The 19,449-nt window shown below is 41.5% G+C and overlaps 1 protein-coding gene across 1 annotated transcript in view; it reads right to left on the bottom strand.

Moving 5' to 3' along the window:
• The window catches only part of LOC120060494 (DNA (cytosine-5)-methyltransferase 3A-like), a 77,192-nt gene extending 58,134 nt beyond the window's left edge, over positions 1 to 19,058 (bottom strand). Inside the window, exons 1-3 of the mRNA XM_039009850.1 lie at positions 18,971 to 19,058; positions 17,257 to 17,451; positions 9,789 to 9,899 (exon numbers count right to left, since the gene is read on the bottom strand). Of these exons, the coding sequence (XP_038865778.1) occupies positions 9,789 to 9,899; positions 17,257 to 17,340 (195 nt within the window). The 5' untranslated portion in view covers positions 17,341 to 17,451; positions 18,971 to 19,058. The remainder of the gene's footprint in view (positions 1 to 9,788; positions 9,900 to 17,256; positions 17,452 to 18,970) is intronic.
• Between the last annotated feature and the right edge of the window lie 391 nt (positions 19,059 to 19,449).

The raw sequence follows: 19,449 nt of genomic DNA, 5'->3' as shown, positions 1-19,449 counted from the left end.
TCACCACAGTGTCTCTGCTAGACCACTGCCTAAAAATAGTGTTCAAATTTGTTTCGGAGACAATTAGTGGGTCACAGCAGAGGAAAGTAGGGCATGTCTAACGAGATGAGAATGCCTTCTCTGTCTGTCAACACTGACAACGTCCTTTTGAAGCAGCCATCGTCTCAGATGGACAGGCGGACAGACGGCCAGACAGACAGAGGCAGAGTGAGAGAAACAGATAGAAATACAGACACACACAGGTGTAGGATCTAGTATTTCCTTCTCTTCTTCTTTTGGGGTGCTACTATAGGCCACAAATTGCTAGCAGTCTGTATTTGGATAATATGTGTGCAATGCTTGATAGTGATTGTGATGTTAACAGAGAGGTCTATTTTCTGGGTGACCTGAACATTGACTGGATTGCAACTAGTTGTCCTCTCAAGAGGAAGCTTCTATCTGTGACTAATGCCTGTAATATGATCCAGATTGTCACTCAAATCAAATCAAATGTTATTTGTCACCTGCGTCATAAACAACAGGCGTAGACTAACAGTAAAATGCTTACTCATGGGCCCTTCCAAAAAATGCTGGGGGGGAAAAATGGAACAATTATAACACAAGGAATAAATACACAACGAGTAACGATAACTTTGCTGTGTAAACGGGGTACCATTACCGAGTCGGTGTGCAGGGGTATGAGGTAATTGAGGTAGATATGTACACACAGCTAGGGATAAAGTGGCTAGGCAACAGGATAGATAAGAGTAGCAGCGGAGTATGTGTTGAGACAAAAGACTTGTGCAAAAAGAGGTCAATGCAGATAGTCTGGCTAGCTACAGTATATGGTTAACTATTTATCAGTTTTATGGTTTGGGGTCCTGTTGGTTCCAGACCTGGTGCATCGGTACCGCTAGCTGTGCGGTAGCAGATAGAAGAGCCTATGACTAGGGTGGCTGGAGTCTTTGACAATTCTATGGTCTTCCTCTGACACTGCCTGGTCATTTAGGTAATATGTACATGTAGGTAGAGTTAAAGTGACTATGCATAGATTATAAACAGAGAGTAGCAGCAGCTACTTTTGATTAGATGTTCAGGAGTCGTATGGCTTGGGGGTAGAAGCTGTTAAAAAGCCTTTTGGACCTAGACTTGGCGCTCCGGTACCGCTTTCCATGCAGTAGCAGAGAGAACAGTCTATGACTTGGGTGGCTGGAGTCTTTGACAACTTGTAGGGCCTTCCTCTGCCACTGCCTGGTATAGAGGTCGTGGATGGCAGGAAGCTTGGCCCCAGTGATGTACTGGGCCGTACACACTGCCCTCTGTAGGGTCTTGCGGTCAGAGGCCGAGCAGTTGCCATACCAGGCAGTGATGAAACCAGTCAGGATGCTATCGATGGTGCAGCTGTAGAACCTTTTGAGGATCTGAGGACCCATGCCAAATCTTTTCAGTCTCCTGAGGGGGAATAGGCTTTGTCGTGCCCACTTCATGACTGTCTTAGTGTGTTTGGACCATGATAGTTTGTTAGTGATGTGGACACCAAGGAACTTGAAGCTCTCAACCTGTTCCACTACAGTCCTGTCAATGTCCTCCTTTTCCTATAGTCCACAATCATCTCCTTTGTCTTGATCACGTTGAGGGAGAGGTTGTTGTCCTGGCCCCACACTGTCAGGTCTCTGACGTCCTCCCTATAGGCTGTCTCATTGTTGTCGGTGATCAGGCCTACCACTGTTGTGTCATCGTCAAACTTGATGATGGTGTTGGAGTCGTGCCTGGCCATGCAGTCATGAGTGAACAGAGAGTATAGGAGGGGACTGAGCACGCACCCCTGAGGGGCCCCCGTGTTGAGGATCAGCATGTCGGATGCATTGTTCCCTACCCTTACCACCTGGGGGCAGCCTGTCAGGAAGTCCAGGATCCAGTTGCAGAGGGAGGTGTTTAGTCCCAGGGTCCTTAGCTTAGTAATGAGCTTTGAGAGCACTATGGTGTTGAACGCTGAGCTGCAGTCAATGAATAGCATTCTCACATAGGTGTTCCTTTTGTCCAGGTGGGAAAGGGCAGTGTTGAGTGCAATAGAGATTGCATCAACTGTGGATCTGTTGTGGCGGTATGCAAATTGGAGTGGGTCTAGGGTTTCTGGGATAATGATGTTGATGTGAGCCATGACCAGCCTTTCAAAGCACTTCATGGCTACATACGTGAGTGCTACGGGTCGGTAGTAATTTAGGCAGGTTACCTTAGTGTTCTTGAGCACAGGGACTATGGGTGTCTGTTTGAAACATGTAGGTTTTACAGATTCGGTCAGGGACTGGTTGAAAATGTTAGTAAAGACACTTGCCAGTTGGTCAGTACAGGTCCTGGTAATCTGTCTGGCCCTGAGGCCTTGTGAATGTTGACCTGTTTAAAGGTCTTACTCACAACGGCGACGGAGAGCGTGATCACACAGTCGTGCTGAACAGCTGGTGCTCTCATGCATGTTTCAGTGTTATTTGCCTCGAAGCGAGCATTGAAGTAATTTAGCTCGTCTGGTAGGTTTGTGTCACTCGGCAGCTCGTGGCTGTGCTTCCCTTTGTAGTCTGTAATAGTTTGCAAGCCCTGCCACATCTGAAGAGCGTCAGAGCCGGTATAGTACGATTCAATCTTAGTCCTGTATTGATGCTTTGCCTGTTTGATGGTTCGTCGGAGGGTATAGTGGGATTTCTTATAAGCTTCCGGGTTAGAGTCCCGCAGCTCTACCCTTTACCTCAGTACGGATGTTGCCTGTAATCCATGGCTTCTGGTTGGGGTATGTACGTATAGTCACTGTGGGGACGAAGTCATCGATGCACTTATTTATGAAGCCAGTGACTGATGTGGTGTACTCCTCAATGCAATCGGAAGAATCCCGGAACATATTCCAATCTGTGCTAGCAAAACCGTCCTGTAGCTTAGCATCTGCTTCATCTGACCACTTTCTTATTGACCGATCACTGGTGCTTCCTGCTTTAGTTTTTGCTTGTAAGCAGGAATCAGAAGGATAGAATTATGGTCAGATTTGCCAAGGCGTCTCTGTGTGTGGAGTAAAGGTGGACTAGAGTTTGTTTCCCTCTGTTGGCACATTTAACATGCTGGTAGAGATTAGGTAAAATGGATTTGAGTTTCCCTGCATTAAAGTCCCCGGCCACTAGGAGCGCCGTCTCTGGATGAGCGTTTTCCTTATGGCCGTATACAGCTCATTGAATGCGGTATTAGTGCCAACATCGGTCTGCGGTGGTATACAGACAGCTATGAAAAATATAGATGTAAACTCTCTTGGTAAATAGTGTGGTCTACAGCTGATTATGAGATACTCTACCTCAGGCAAGCAAAACCTCAAGACTTCCTTAGATTTCGTGCACCAGCTGTTGTTTACAAATATACATAGGCTGTCGCCCCTTGTCTTACCAGATGCTGCTGTTCTATCCTGCCGAAAAATCTTAAAATCCACCAGCTACAGATGAAGTCGGAAGTTTACATACACCTTAGCCAAATACATTTAAACTCAGTTTTTCACAATTCCTGACATTTAATCCGAGTAAAAATTCCCTGTCTTAGGTCAGTTAGGATCACCACTATATTTTAAGAATGTGAAATGTCAGAATAATAGTAAAAAGAATGATTTATTTCAGCTTTTATTTATTTCATCACATTCCCAGTGGGTCAGAAGTTTACATACACTCAATTAGTATTTGGTAGCATTGCCTTTAAATTGTTGAACTTGGGTCAAACGTTTCGAGTAGCCTTCCACAAGCTTCCCACAATAAGTTGGGTGAATTTTGGCCCATTCCTCCTGACAGAGATCTTGTAACTGAGTCAGATTTGTAGGCCTCCTTGCTCGCACAGGCTTTTTCTGTTCTGCACACAAATTTTCTATAGGATTGAGGTCAGGGCTTTGTGATGGCCACTCCAATACCATGACTTTGTTCTCCTTAAGCCATTTTGCCACAACTTTGGAAGTATGCTTGGGGTCATTGTCCATTTGGATGACCCATTTGCGACCAAGCTTTAACTTCCTGACTGATGTCTTGAGATGTTGCTTCCATATATCCACATCATTTTCTTGCCTCATGATGCCATCTGTTTTGTGAAGTGCACCAGTCCCTCCTGCAGCAAAGCACCCACACAACATGATGGTGCCACCCCCGTGCTTCACGGTTGGGATGGTGTTCTTCAGCTTGCAAACCTCCCCCTTTTTCCTCCAAACATAACGCTGGTCATTATGGCCAAACAGTTCTATTTTTGTTTCATCAGACCAGAGGACATTTCTCCAAAAAGTACGATCTTTGTCCCCATGTGCAGTTGCAAACCGTAGTCTGGCTTTTTTATGGTGGTTTTGGAGCAGTGGCTTCTTTCTTGCTGAGCAGCCTTTCAGGTTATGTCGATATAGAACTCGTTTTACTGTGGATATAGATACTTTTGTACCTGTTTCCTCCAGCATCTTCAAAAGGTCATTTGCTGTTGTTCTGGGATCGATTTGCACTTTTCGCACCAAAGTCTCTAGGAAACAGAACGCGTCTCCTTCCTGAGCGGTATGTCGGCTGCGTGGTCCCAAGGTGTTTATGCTTGCGTACTATTGCTTGTACAGATGAACGTGGTACCTTCAGGCGTTTGGAAATTGCTCCCAAGGATGAACCAAACTTGTGGAGGTCTACAATTGTTTTTCTGAGGTCTTGGCTGACTTCTTTTGATTTTCCCATGATGTCAAGCAAAGAGGCACTGAGTTTGAATGTAGGTCTTGTAATACATTCACAGGTACACCTCCAAATGACTCCAATGATGTCAATTAGCCTATCAGAAGCGTCTAAAGCTGTTTAAAGGCACAGTCAACTTAGGATATGTAAACTTCTGACCCACTGGAATTGTGATACAGTGAGTTATAAGTGAAATAATATGTCTGCAAACTATTGTTGGAAAAATGACTTGTGTCATGCACAAAGTAGATGTCCTAACCGACTTGCCAAAACTATAGTTTGTGAACAAGAAATTTGTGTTGTGGTTGAAAAACAAGTTTTAATGACTCCAACCTAAGTGTATGTAAACTTCCGACTTGAACTGTATATGTTAATCATGTCGTCCTTCAGCCACAACTCGGTGAAACATAAGAAATTACAGTTTTTAATGTCCCGTTGGTAAGATATACATGCTTATAGTTCGTCTATTTTATTATCGATTGATTGGCTAATATGCCCGATGGTAAAGGTAGATTACCCTCTCGGCGACGGATCCGGACAAGGCACCCAGACCATCGTCCACGATATCTCTGTCTTTTCCTTCTACGAATGACGGGGATGAGGGCCCTGTCGGGCGTCCGAAGTAAATCCTTCCCCTCCGACTCATTGAAGAAGAAGAATTCCTCCAGTACGGGGTGAGTAATCGCTGCCTTGATAACCAGAAGCTCTTTTCGGTCATAAGAGACAGTGGCAGAAACATTATGTACAAAATAAGTTACAAATAACGCAAAAAAACATACACAATAGCACAATTGGTTACGTGATCGTAAAACGGCAGCCATCTGCTTCGGCGCCATTATTCCAGTGATGTACTGGGCCGTACACACTACCCTCTGAAGCGGCTTGCGGCTGGATGCCAAGCATTTGTCATACCTTGCGGTGATGCAGCAAGTCAAGATGCTCTCAATGGTGCAGCTGTAGAACGTTTTGAGGATCTGAGGGCCCATGCCAAATCTTTTTAGTCCCCTCGAATCAAATCAAATATTATTGGTCACATACGCATATTTAGCAGATGTTATTGCGGGTGTAGCGAAATGCTTGTGTTCCTAGCGCCAACAGTGAAGTGGTATCTAGCAATTTACAACAATACACAATAAAATAATGAAATATATAAATATTAGGACGAGCAATGGCAGAGTGGCATTGACTAAAATACAGTAGAATAGAATACAGTATTTACATATGAGATGAGTAAAGCAGTATGTAAACATTATTAAAGTGACTAGTGTTCCATTATTAAAGTGGCCAGTGATTATACAGTATGTCTATGTGTATAGGGCAGCAGCCTCTAAAGTGTAGGGTTGAGTAACCGGGTGGTAGCCGGCGAGTGATGGCTATTTAACAGTTTGATGGCCTTGAGATAGAAGCTGTTTTTCAGTCTCTCAGTCCCAGCTTTAATGCACCTGTACTGACCTCGCCTTCTGGATGATTGCGGGGTGAACAGGCCGTGGCTTTTTGCATAGGCTGCCTCTCAATACACCGCATCCGCCGATATCGACCTTCCGCATCTGCGTTGAAAGTTGGCAGAGCTACAGCAGTGTTTGTCAGACCATGAGACATCCCGAAAATCGATCTTCTCACGATAACGTCTGTAGCATCCGAATGGTTTCGCCTACAAATTATTATGACCCCTCTATGGAAAGGTGAGTCTCTCACGAACACGTATGTGTCGTTGTTTTGCTCTAGGACGGCCACAAGCGTCACAAGACTCGCCTGAACGTAGCCCGGTACCATTTAAAAAAATGAATGGAAGTACTGTATATACAGTATGGAAGACGTCTAGTGCCTAAAAAAAAGGTTAAATATGTTTTAAAAAATGGTTCTAGTTTCCTGATCTTTCTTATATCTCTCAGCTATAGGACAGACACTTCAAAATAAACTTCCTTTAGATACATTTTTTGACTATCTGTTTTTCCAAGTATGAATCTGTTATTCAATGCTTTTCTATGGGCTAATAGCAATAAGGCCAGTTGTGCACCGGGGCCTCCCACTCCTCTTTCTATTCTGGTTAGAGCCAGTTTGTGCTGTTCTGTGAAGGGAGTAGTACACAGCGTTTTACGAGATCTTCAGTTTCTTGGCAATTTCTCGCATGGAATAGCCTTCATTTCTCAGAACAAGAATAGACTGACGAGTTTCAGAAGAACGTTCTTTGTTTCTGGCCATTTTGATCCTGTAATCGAACCCACAAATGCTGATGCTCTAGATATTCAACTAGTCTAAAGAAGGCCAGTTTTATTGCTTCTTTAATCAGGACAACAGTTTTCAGCTGTGCTAACATACTTGCAAAGGGTTTTCTAATGATCAATTAGCCTTTTAAAATGATAAACTTGGATTAGCTAACACAACGTGCCATTGGAACATAGGAGTGATGGTTGCTGATAATGTGCCTCTGTACGCCTATGTAGATATTCCATAAAAAATCAGCTGTTTCCAGCAACAAAAGTCATTTACAACATTAATAATAATAATAATAATGTCTACACTGTATTTCTGATCAATTTTATGTTATTTTAATGGACAAACAATGTGCTTTTCTTTCAAAAACAAGGAAATTTCTATGTGACCCCAAACTTTTGAACGGTAGTGTATATACAAACGTATGTGGACACCCCTTCAAATTAGTGGATTCGGCTATTTCAGCCACACCCGTTGCTGACAGGTGTATAAAATTGAGAACACAGCCATGCAATCCCCATAGACAAACATTGGCAGTAGAATGGCCTTACAGAAGAGCTCAGTAACTTTCAATGTGGCACCCGTCATAGGATGCCACCTTTCCTACAAGTCAGTTAGTAAAATTTCTGCCCTGCTAGAGCTGCCCCGGTCAACTGTAAGTGCTGTTATTGTGAAGTGGAAACATCTAGGAGCAACAATGGCTCAGCCGCGAAGTGACTGGCCCCACAAACTCCACACACATTATTTTAGAGTTATATTTGTATGTCGTTGTATTTTACATTTGTGTGACTGTTCTTGTCGATCAGTGTTTTGTTACTTGTCGTGTTTTATGTTTTTGTGTGAACCCCAGGAAGAATAGCTGCTGCTTGGGAAAAAGCTAATGGGTAACTGAATAAACCAATAAAAAAGACAATAATACATGAGATCTGAGACTTTAGATTGTAAAACATCAAATGGAAGATGTTGTGAAAAATGTTTGTATTATATCAGACTAATGACTGCTTATTAATGACTAATGACTGCTTATTAATGACTAATGACTGCTTATTAATGACTAATGACTGCTTATTAATGACTAATGACTGCTTATTAATGGCTATTGACGACTGCTTATTAATGACTAATGACTGCTTATTAATGACTAATGACTGCTTATTAATGACTAATGACTGCTTATTAATGCTAATGACTGCTTATTAATGGCTATTGACGACTGCTTATTAATGACTAATGACTGCTTATTAATGACTAATGACTGCTTATTAATGGCTATTGACGACTGCTTATTAATGACTAATGACTGCTTATTAATGACTAATGACTGCTTATTAATGACTAATGACTGCTTATTAATGACTAATGACTGCTTATTAATGACTAATAACTGCTTCCTTAGTCTCCTTCGAGCAACCAATCTTAATTATACTGCGATGCAGAGTAGAACAAAAAACATGTCCACTGCTATTTGCCACGCTATTTTCAGAAAAGTGTTCTGAAATCAAAATCCACTGATTTCTCACTGACATTTGAAAAAGGGATAGCATTTTACAACAACACGTAGTGTAAGGAAGAGAGAAAGAGTGAGAGACAGAGAGAGTGAGAGACAGTGTGTGTGAGAAATGTAACATTACACTTTCTGTCAGCACAGGGGTGTTACGAAACACAACCCAGTGATCTACAACTGGCCCCCTGCCAAAGTTCACAGAGGTCATAGACAAGACAGACATGAAATATCCGGAAACCCAGCCCAATCATGGTGTTAACTATCATAACACCAAGAATAACAAAATTATGCTGAAATCAATCTTGGCCACATATACTTAATTTTTATTTTATTTTTAACCTTTATTTAACTTATTTACAATGACGGCCTTCCCCGGCCAAACCCTAACCCAGACGACGCTGGGCCAATTGTGCGCCGCCCTATGGGACTCCCAATCACGGCTGGTTGTGATCGAACCAGGGTCCGTTTATGATGAACTTCACCAGCGCCGTGGAACCGAGACCAGGCTTTGTAGAATCTACCTCCGACAATGTTTGCTCATTGCTGTTGCTCTAAGATGGCAACTCAGCGCAAATGTGCATGTGCCCATTGAATCTCAATAAGGAAACAGTCGACGATGGTGTTTGATTAATGTTTATTGAAAAAAAGTATGGATTTCAGCAAACAAAGATAGGCACGCAACGACAGAGGACAAACATAGGTACTAGGTGGGCGTTTCATATATATATATATATATTTATTTTAAAGTATTAACCTTGGACAAATCGATGTAGTCAGAGCTAGATTCCACAAAGCCTGGTCTCATCAGAAACTTCCTTCACCATGGAGTGGAGTGTAGTCCTCCACACCGACCCCTGCCCATCCCCCGCCCTGCTGCCAAGTTGCACAGGGTGCGCAGCAAACAAGTGTCCAAGTTGAAACAAAGTCACAGAAAAACATGTTTTTCGACTATCCAGATATCTGAAATAATGTAATGATATTATTCGAATTGTGAAATCATTTCAAATGCCCAACCCTATTCTCTGGCGCAGTGTTTTCCCCAGACGACTGCTATCCAAGCATCTCACAGCTGTGAAAACACCGAGGCACAGTGTCACTTTGCGTGATGGAGTTTCGCAAGAGATCCCTTCGCAATGAGTGTAAACACATATTATATGTTATAGGACCTATGGCATACGGCAAATGAACTTGAAACTTGAACTGTTGTTTACAAACATATCTGGGATCATTTTAATAACCAAATTGTAAATTTAGCTCGTTTTACAATAAACCTACAACGTGTGTAGTCCTCAGGTCCGCACGACATTGTTTCTTGTTTCTCCATTAATGGTTATGAAAAGAATGGAAAAGCCCAATAAAGATATTATTTCAAATGATCTACTCACAGGTATCTGCTTGCGTTTCCTCCCAGCAGGCCTGACCACTTTACAGCTGCTGTTGCTTTTAGCTGGCTTCTCCTCTGGTGCCAGGTCCTTGTCCAGTATCGTGCTCTCACTCTGTCAAACAACAACACAACACAATATTTTCATCCCCATATGAAGAATCAGGTTGAATCGCAGTCGAATCAGGTAGAATCATCGTAGAATCAGAGAAAACCGACACAAAATCAGGAAGAATCAAAGGAGAGTCAAATACAATTACAGTAGAATCAGGAAGAATTGCAGAATCAAATAGAATTACAGTAGAATCAGATAGAATCACAGAAGAGTCAGGTAATCAGATATAATTACAGTAGAATCACATAGAATCAGTCAAATCAGATGGAATCACAGTAGAATCCGATAAAATCACAGCAGCGTCAGGTAGAATCACAAACCAACCATACAAAAAATGTGACATCATTCAACTAGCTATCTAACTACTATCAACTAGCTTATTGAATGTGTCTACTTTGACCCTAAAATTGTACCCTGAATTTACTGATTAGCTCTTATGCAAACAGTATATATTCCAACTCTTAACAAACGCACATTAACAGATTAGAATCACAAGTTCCCAGTTAAAACGAAATGCATAGTAAACATCACCCGTAGGATTGAGAGGCAGTATGAACGTGTAATGTGATTCTAATTGTAGTGCAACTGTATACTGGACAGGGTTGGGGTCAATTCCATTTCAATTCCAGTCAATTCAGGAAGTACACTGAAGTTCCAATTCCAATTCCAATTCACTTAATTGTTTTGTAATGACAAAAATGTGGAATTGGAATGTAGTTTACTGTCTGAATTGACTGGAATTGAAATGGAATTGACCTCAACCCTGTCCAGTATGCAGTATACGTTACAACTCTTGAACAGTTTAGGGACTCTCTCTCTCAATAGGTCTCTATCCTGTGCCTCTTTGGGATGAAGAGAGACAATGGGACAGATGGGATTTGAATGACATGTCCCTTTGAGTCTGGGTGAAGTGAGAGCTATAGATATAGCTACTACCACAGAGGCTGACCTCACTGAGATACATTCCCTAATGACACTGTTACAAAGACACTGTGGGAGTACGTGTGTGTGTGTGTGTGTGTGTGTGTGTGTGTGTGTGTGTGTGTGTGTGTGTGTGTGTGTGTGTGTGTGTGTGTGTGTGTGTGTGTGTGTGTGTGTGTGTGTGTGTGTGTGTGTGTGAACTAGGGCTGTTGCGGTGACCGTATTACCGCCACACTGGTGGTCACGAGTCATGAAGGCAGTCAAATTCCACGTGACCATTTAGTCACGGTAATTAGGCTTCTCCAAGCTCTGATGCTGCTGATGGTCGTTAGTAACTTACCAAACTTGCTAACTGCCTGGTACTCAGCACTCTATTGTCCCTCTAATCACTCTGACATCAATGCAAATATTTTCGAAAATCGAATCAATGATCTCATGTTGCTCAACATTTCTATAGGCTATGCAATTGCGGGAGAAAACAGAGTGATGGCCGCTAATAGAAAGAGGAGGATCCCATCAGCTTTCTATAGGCTAGGCCTACTATAGTTATTTCTCAAGTTTCCTAATATTAAGCACATTGCTTATACTGTATTTACAACAGGAGTATAGCCTACCTGGCTGTCATCAAAATTAACCACGGGGAAAAGCGTCCTCCAATCGCTATTTAAGTGCATAGCTGATATGTATTTTTTCCTACTGTCCCTGTTTCGAGACAGGTGCATGATAATGGTCCATTCTAAATCAAAACAAATGTCACACATACAGTTGAAGTCGGAAGTTTACATACACCTTAGCCAAATACATTTAAACTCAGTTTTTCACAATTCCTGACATTTAATCCTAGTAAAAATTCCCTGTCTTAGTTCAGTTAGGATCACCACTTTATTTTAAGCATGTGAAATGTCAGAATAATAGTAGAGAGAATGATTTATTTCAGCTTTTATTTCTTTCATCACATTCCCAGTGGGTCAGAAGTTTACATACTCTCAATTAGTATTTGGTAGCATTGCCTTTAAATTGTTGAAGATGGGTCAAACGTTTCGGGTTGCCTTCCACAAGCTTCCCACAATAAGTTGGGTGAATTTTGGCCCATTCCTCCTGACAGAGCTCTTGTAACTTAGTCAGGTTTGTAGGCCTCCTTGCTCGCACAGGCTTTTTCTGTTCTGCACACAAATTTTCTATAGGATTGAGGTCAGGGCTTTGTGATGGCCACTCCAAAACCTTGACTTTGTTCTCCTTAAGCCATTTTGCCACAAATATGGAAGTATGCTTGGGGTCATTGTCCATTTGGAAGACCCATTTGCGACCAAGCTTTAACTTCCTGACTGATGTCTTGAGATGTTGCTTCCATATATCCACATCATTTTCTTGCCTCATGATGCCATCTGTTTTGTGAAGTGCACCAGTCCCTCCTGCAGGAAAGCACCCCCACAACATGATGCTGCCACCCCAGTGCTTCACGGTTGGGATGGTGTTCTTCAGCTTGCAAGCCTCCCCTTTTTCCTCCGAAACATAACGATGGTCAATACGTAGTCTGTAGTCTGGCTTTTTTATGACGGTTTTGGAGCAGTGGCTTCTTCCTTGCTGAGCGGCCTTTCAGGTTATGTCGATATAGGACTCGTTTTACTGTGGATATAGATACTTTTGTACCTGTTTCTTCCAGCATCTTCACAATGTCCTTTGCTGTTGTTCTGGGATTGATTTGCACTTTTCGCACCAAAGTATGTTCATCTCTAGGAGACAGAACGCGTCTCCTTCCTGAGCAGTATGATGGCTGCGTGGTCCCATGGTGTTTATACTTGCGTACTATTGTTTGTACAGATGAACGTGGTACCTTCAGGTGTTTGGAAATTGCTCCCAAGGATGAACCAGCCTTGTGGAGGTCTACAATTGTTTTTCTGAGGTCTTGGCTGACTTCTTTTGATTTTCCCATGATGTCAAGCACTGAGGCACTGAGTTTGAAGGTAGGCCTTGAAATACATCCACAGGTACACCTCCAATTGACTCAAATGGTGTCAATTAGCCTATCAGAAGCTTCTAAAGCCATGACATCATTTTCTGGAATTTTCCAAGCTGTTTAAAGGCACAGTCAACTTAGCGTATGTAAACTTCTGACCCACTGGAATTTTGATACAGTGAGTTATAAGTGAAATAACCTGTCTGTAAACAATTGTTGGAAAAATTACTTGTGTCATGCACAAAGTAGATGTCCTAACCGATTTTCCAAAACTATAGTTTGTTAATTAACAAGAAATTTGTAGAGTGGTTGAAAAACAAGTTTTAATGACAGCAACCTAAGTGTATGTACATTTCCGACTTCAACTGTATATTATTTAGTATATGTAAAGACAGTATTCAATCAAGAATAGTCTGATGGGTTACAATATTAGCCCAATATTAGCCTAAAATTAAGCACATTAATCCACTTTACAAGGGGTGTAGAGCCTAACTGGCATATACAGTATAAGTAGCACGTGAGTTCCATGTTTGGGGAAGATAATTTTCACCATAGAAATGCACCTTTTTAATAAAAGAATTACATGCATAATTGCATTTGCGATCACTTTTGATAATGGTGTTTTCCGCTAATGGAACATTCCCGCTTATAGCCTACTACCATGTGTGCATTGCTGCGCTTATAATGTGAAGAAATAGCCTAATAGTTGATCAACATTTTGAGGTAAACGTTCTGATCTGTTGCCTCAGCCACATTGCATAAAACCGTTTTTTTGATGCTGGTGGTTGTACTAATTTGGGATCTATCGCATCCCACAACTGTCCCAGACTATGTGGAATATTTATTTCCCGCACAGAATAGAATAGGTTGACTTTTGTACTATGGGGGATAGTAGATTGACATAGGCTAGTGCTTTTGCTGTTTGTTAGGCCTACTCATCTTGTTGGCTGATGAAAAGTAAATGTGGACAGTTCTTCCAATATCTTCAATATGCACCTTGGAATTGGATAAGGACGCACGCAGTTGCATCCCCGATGTGTCTGTCTTCACTTGTAGCCTGTGAGAAAGACCCGATCACGTGATGGAGAGACACTTCGAATTGTGCAGCACACTCAGGGAGAAGGGCACAACGCAGCACTCCAGGCCCTAAAGGCATGGATTTATTTAGGGTTCCTTTACGGCCACAAAGGGGATGCCGCCGTAAAATTCTAGGCATTATCAAGTGCTTGTCAAATTGTGAATGAGTGACTGATGTAGTGTGTACAGCCTGCGCAAAAAACAAAGCAGAGCTCATGCTTTTCAAGATACTTTTTTCAAATCATCATTTATCTCTCATCATGCAGTCTTACAAAGTATTAAAAATCAAAACATATAGCCCAAGCTTTGTAGATCAATTAAAGTTACATTAATAACTCCACATTAAGCATATAGGAATACCTATTTCTTTGTTAACCGCTCAACACAGAATAGCCGCATTTGCGCACTCCCTCAAATCGTCTGGAGAAAATATTTATATTTTATTCAGCTTTGTTCAGTTGTATTCTTCATACTATAAAATAATATAAAATAATTCCACGGAATTCTAAGCAAATCTTGTCTGCTAAATGAACTAGTGTAGCCCACAGCCATTTGGCATAGCCAGATCAGGACCTAACATAAGGACAACTCAGAGTATCAGAGTATGCTATTATTTTCTTCTGAAATAGACAACATTTTCTCCATATCATGTTTCTTTAGACCTGTCTAAAATAAATCATGGATTTATTGTGAAGGTGTTAGGCTATATTACATGGATTTATTAGACTTTTTTAAATGGCTTGTAATTCTATGTGTGGAAGCCAGGAGATGCTAAATGTGTTTATGTTAATTAACGGTCAATTACCGTGAGACCGACAGTTATTTGCTTGACAATCACCGTCTGACAAATTGTTATGACCGCCACAGCCCTAGTGTGGACCCCCTCCTGCACATTCCCTTTGATGAATAAAACTGTGTCTTCCCCCTAAGAAAAAGCCATATATCCACACTGACCCAGCACCCCTGGGGTTGCTCTGGGCTTGTACAAAGCATCTCAGAGTGCTGATCAGTTGATATGGACCGGGGGACCTGATCCTAGAGCAGCACTCCTACTCTGACTGAGACTCTTTTTGTAAATACAGACCCAGGGCCTCAATATTAACTCAATAATATTTGCTGACTGAGTGTCTTAGTGAGTGTGTTGTTTGTGGTAAGAAGGGAGACAAGCTTGAACAATTCATTGAAGTAGACCAAATCCTGCTTAGCAACCAGCTATCGGCATCACGAGGTGGGAGCTACTGGGAGCAGGTGATGAAAAACAGCCTTGGCTTTTTAAAGGGGCTGGAGCACAGTCAACAACAAAAAGGCAGCCACATCATCTAGTCACATTATTTGTAGTAAATCTAGTATCTCGTACATGGAAATCGACTGACCTGAAAACCTTGTTTTGTTTTAATATGACTTGGGCGAGACCTGGATTCATATGCAATATTTCAAATCATTCACATAATCCTCTAATTTGACATTAGATTCGTAAAATTGTGATTTAGCAATTTCATTGTTTATTTCTCCAGCAGTGATTTCCCTCCTCCTCCTATCTAGGGTGGCGTCCCAAATGCATCCTATTCCCTACACAGTTCCCTATGGGCCCTGGTCAAAAGTAGTGCACTAAAGAGGGAATAGGGGTGCCATTTGGGACACGGCCCTAGTGCCTGGTTAAGCCTGCCTCCACCAAAGGCGTATTGGCACTGCATGCACTCCTATTGCCGTTCTATAAGGGATTAGCTGTCACCAACCCCCTTGTCAAAAATCGCCAAGCGTGGAAAGAAGGTAATCGCAAGGGCGTAATTCTAGAATAGGGAATGTCTGTATGCAGCCCTAAATGATGCCTCGCTGTCTGATTCCATGGACGTGTTGTGTTGACAAAATCCTGAAAATGTTCAATGAAACACAACACACCATTATAACACATTAATAAAATATGTAAAAATGGCAATTCATAAAGCACTACATGGCATAAAATACAATGACTATTTGTTATTGCCTTGTGTGAACCCTATAACATACTCTGGCACTATTCGATATCTCTGGCACTATTTTCAGTCGGAAGTTGGTTTATTTAAGGCAATGGCTGTTGCTTAGCAACAATAATACATTGGGCAGGCAGTGTGATGGGAGGAGAGTGTAGTAGAGGAGAGAGGAGAGAGGAAATGCCCCAGTATAACACAGCAGTTGGCTGGCCGGCTCATCGTACAACAGCCAACGCCCCACGTCACAGTAACAAACCAGTGGCATCTTTCTAACAGGCACAATCAGCACATAATACAGAAAGCTACCATGGGGGGGTCTAGGATGCTTTAACTACTGTGTACAGTAGGCCTATGTGATCATGTTACAGACTCCACTTATAAATGATTTTCTTTTTTTTCATATTTTCATCACTAGGGGTCCTATAGTGTCTCCTTAATGATTTTATAGAACTTGGTTAACCACATATATTAGATGACATATAGACAGTGTTTACTGGGAACTAATAGGCTATCTCTACAGCTAAATTCTCTGAGCTCCAACTGATATTGGTGATATTGCTAATTGGTTATGTTGACTAATAAGCGTCCAGCATTTAGGAGTGTCTCTTCGTTGATTTTCCTAAAAGCTGGTTAACCCTAGGTAGAGGACATAGCAACATACATTAGACAGATGACCGATAGACACTGGTCACCAATATCTATGGGGTCGGTCTGAGCTAAAGAGGTGATTGGTGATATTACGGGTATATTTATCAATAAAGCATGACCTACACTGATGGATTGAGTCCAGTTATATAAACCACAAAAATGGGGGGGGGGGGGCAATCGATCAAATGTATTTATAAAGCCCTTTCACATCCTCAGTTGTTACTGTTGTTAATGTGGGTAACGGGTGGTTAATCACGGTTAACCCAGAACAAGAAATCTTGAGTAATTTGGTCAGATGCCATTTATGTTACGTATTCTGTTGACGAGAGATCATGGCTGGCTAACTTACAGTGATCCAGCATGACATTTTATGATGTGTATAGTACAAATGTACAGCGTATAGATTCATTGAACTATATGAAACGTTACCGACAATGGCAAAATCTGATGGGTGTATTTTGTGGTATGTCTATTCTCGTATGGAAATGAAGTGGAAATAATATGGAAATTACGTGTATTCCATCTGGGACCATGTTGGAAGCAAGAGAATTGCTTTAACGTGTTATTCCTTGTGTTGTGTTCAGTTTATTTCCCCCAATAAAATAATAAAATCAATTACACAGTGGCTCGGGTTAATGATGCAACAAAAAAAAATCCATGATAAGACCTCTGATCTCTGATGACATGTTATAATACATTTGTAATACACACTGTTATCACGTAATAGCATGTGATAGTGCTTTAATGACAGTCGTTTGGCATTACACAGCTGTTTGTTTCTTACCATTCTGTTCCCAGGTGCATCACAGGTGTAGTCGGAGTTTTTGAATGCGGCGGTGTTGGTGGTGGCGACAGTGTTGGACGGCATCGCCAAGAGTGCCAATCGTATGGATGATATTCTTAACGGAAATCAGAAGAAGCTTCAAAATTGGATAAATAAAAAAAATGGAACAAAAAAATGGTGACCGATGATCCTCCCCTGCAATATGAAGAACAACAAATTGAATCATTCATGCTGAAAAACGGGCAATACATAAAATAAGGACAAAAACACAAGTATTTATTATTATAATGTTGTAACTTTATTATTATTCCTTAGTTTTAGTATTAAGTTGAACATTATTCTAGCCTACACAATGGATTCAATAAATAACAGTCTCCCTACTAATTGCAGTGATCTGATTAGGCAACAGTAGGGCCTATTAGGGACAAATTATCCATGTCTTTACATTCAGTCTACTACAGTTATGACGTTACAAGTTAGAACTACATTTTAAGGATGCTGAGAGGTGTCAGTTCGCTCTAGTTTCGCCAGTTTCTCTTACACACAATGTAACACGTGTGTATGGTCTTGTCGAAAACAAATGATATGCAGTATATGCAATATGCATATTACAGTCTATATGCATATTAGATTTTCATTATAGCCCGTCTTTTCAAACTAGACTTAGTGCTTTGCACAGACTGCAGGCAAGGCCTAGACTAGCCCACTATAGCCTATTACCTCTATACCTAATTGAGATCAAAAGCCTAAAATGTGCACTTTAGAGTCTATATTTACAGTACTAATGTTGATTGTAAAAGTAACACTTGTCAGTCATTTTTCCAGAAGGCTTGTGATATAGGCCTAGTCTTATTATAGGCTAAACGTCCTTGGAGTTTTGGTCATTGCCCCCATTTTAACTAGCTAGTCCTACACTACCGATAACTGCCGGTGTTAAAGTGCTCAAGATACACTTTCACCCACGCGCACACACAGGCAGACTTTCTGACACATTGGTACAAATGTAGCGTGAATGCAACATTTAGAACAGATTGGAATGATAGTTAATGGACATTTTAACATATCGGTAAATGTATCAGTGTTGTTAACGTGTTCGCACGTTTCGATTTTTTCGTGAACAAACATTTTGCGGAAAATGACATTGCGTCTACAAAACGGGTTACTTTTTAAATATACAAAATTAGTGTGGGTTCAGTGTTACGGCCTACTGTTCCATTGTCAGCACAAAACACAAATCTGATACATTCTAACAATTATGATTGAATTAAATACTTTATCAATGCACACATGGTTGGCGGTAACCTGCATTTGTCACTCAAGAAGGCTAAATTACAAAGTTTTACACGTATTTGCAGGGGAAATCATAATCTGTAAACCGGTGGACTGTAGCCTATCCCGTTTATAGGCCACAACCATTTGAAGGATAAAACCCCCGTTATGTTCAGACAGGCCGGTATTCAGGTAGCAACAATCGCCGTTCTGTGTCTACAAATACGCCGTCATCAAATTCAAGTGCATATCACAATGTCTAATCGTCAGTCTCCACATCTGCAAAAGCACAAAACGGCTGTCTGTTTCCCTTCACCAGCACAATCGAGTGCAGCCAATCTGCCTTCCGTTCTCAGGGCTCTCATGACTGTGTCTGTTCCGATAAAGGTTAGGCTACCCCTACAGAGGGTTTGGTGATAACGGGCTATGTCACGGTGTTCATTACCCGTTTTGCCAAGTCCCAGGCCTGACCCTTTTTGTTTTCTCTTGCTCCCGGATACTCCTTCTTCTTCTCTCCCCGTCCTCCACCTCCCCAGCCGGCCAGCACTCCGCCAGATGCTCCGCTCACACTGCAGGGGCCAACGGACTGATCGTGTCTCCACCAGGTCCTAAAGGTAGTGGGGTAACGGCTGCTGCTCTACTGCCATTAGGCTTACATCTTCATAAAATGTATGCTTACATTGTTTCAAAATCTGTGCCAAATACTCAAGACCAATATCCCAATAAATAAAACCCAATGACAAATAATGACAGTCTTCATTTTGTCCAGAGTGATTTGACCTAAATTACCTGTTTAGTGGATTGATTAAACAAATATAGCGATAGTAATTCAAATTCTTCATACTTATCATAAATTATTTCCATACATGCCCACTAGACGGGGACATACTGTACGTTCTGTCTATTGCTTCAGAAGGATGTCAG

The sequence above is a fragment of the Salvelinus namaycush genome, chromosome 15 (assembly GCF_016432855.1).
Source record: "Salvelinus namaycush isolate Seneca chromosome 15, SaNama_1.0, whole genome shotgun sequence".
NCBI classification, from domain to species: Eukaryota; Metazoa; Chordata; class Actinopteri; order Salmoniformes; family Salmonidae; genus Salvelinus; species Salvelinus namaycush.
This window is presented reverse-complemented; position numbering and strand designations above follow the sequence as displayed.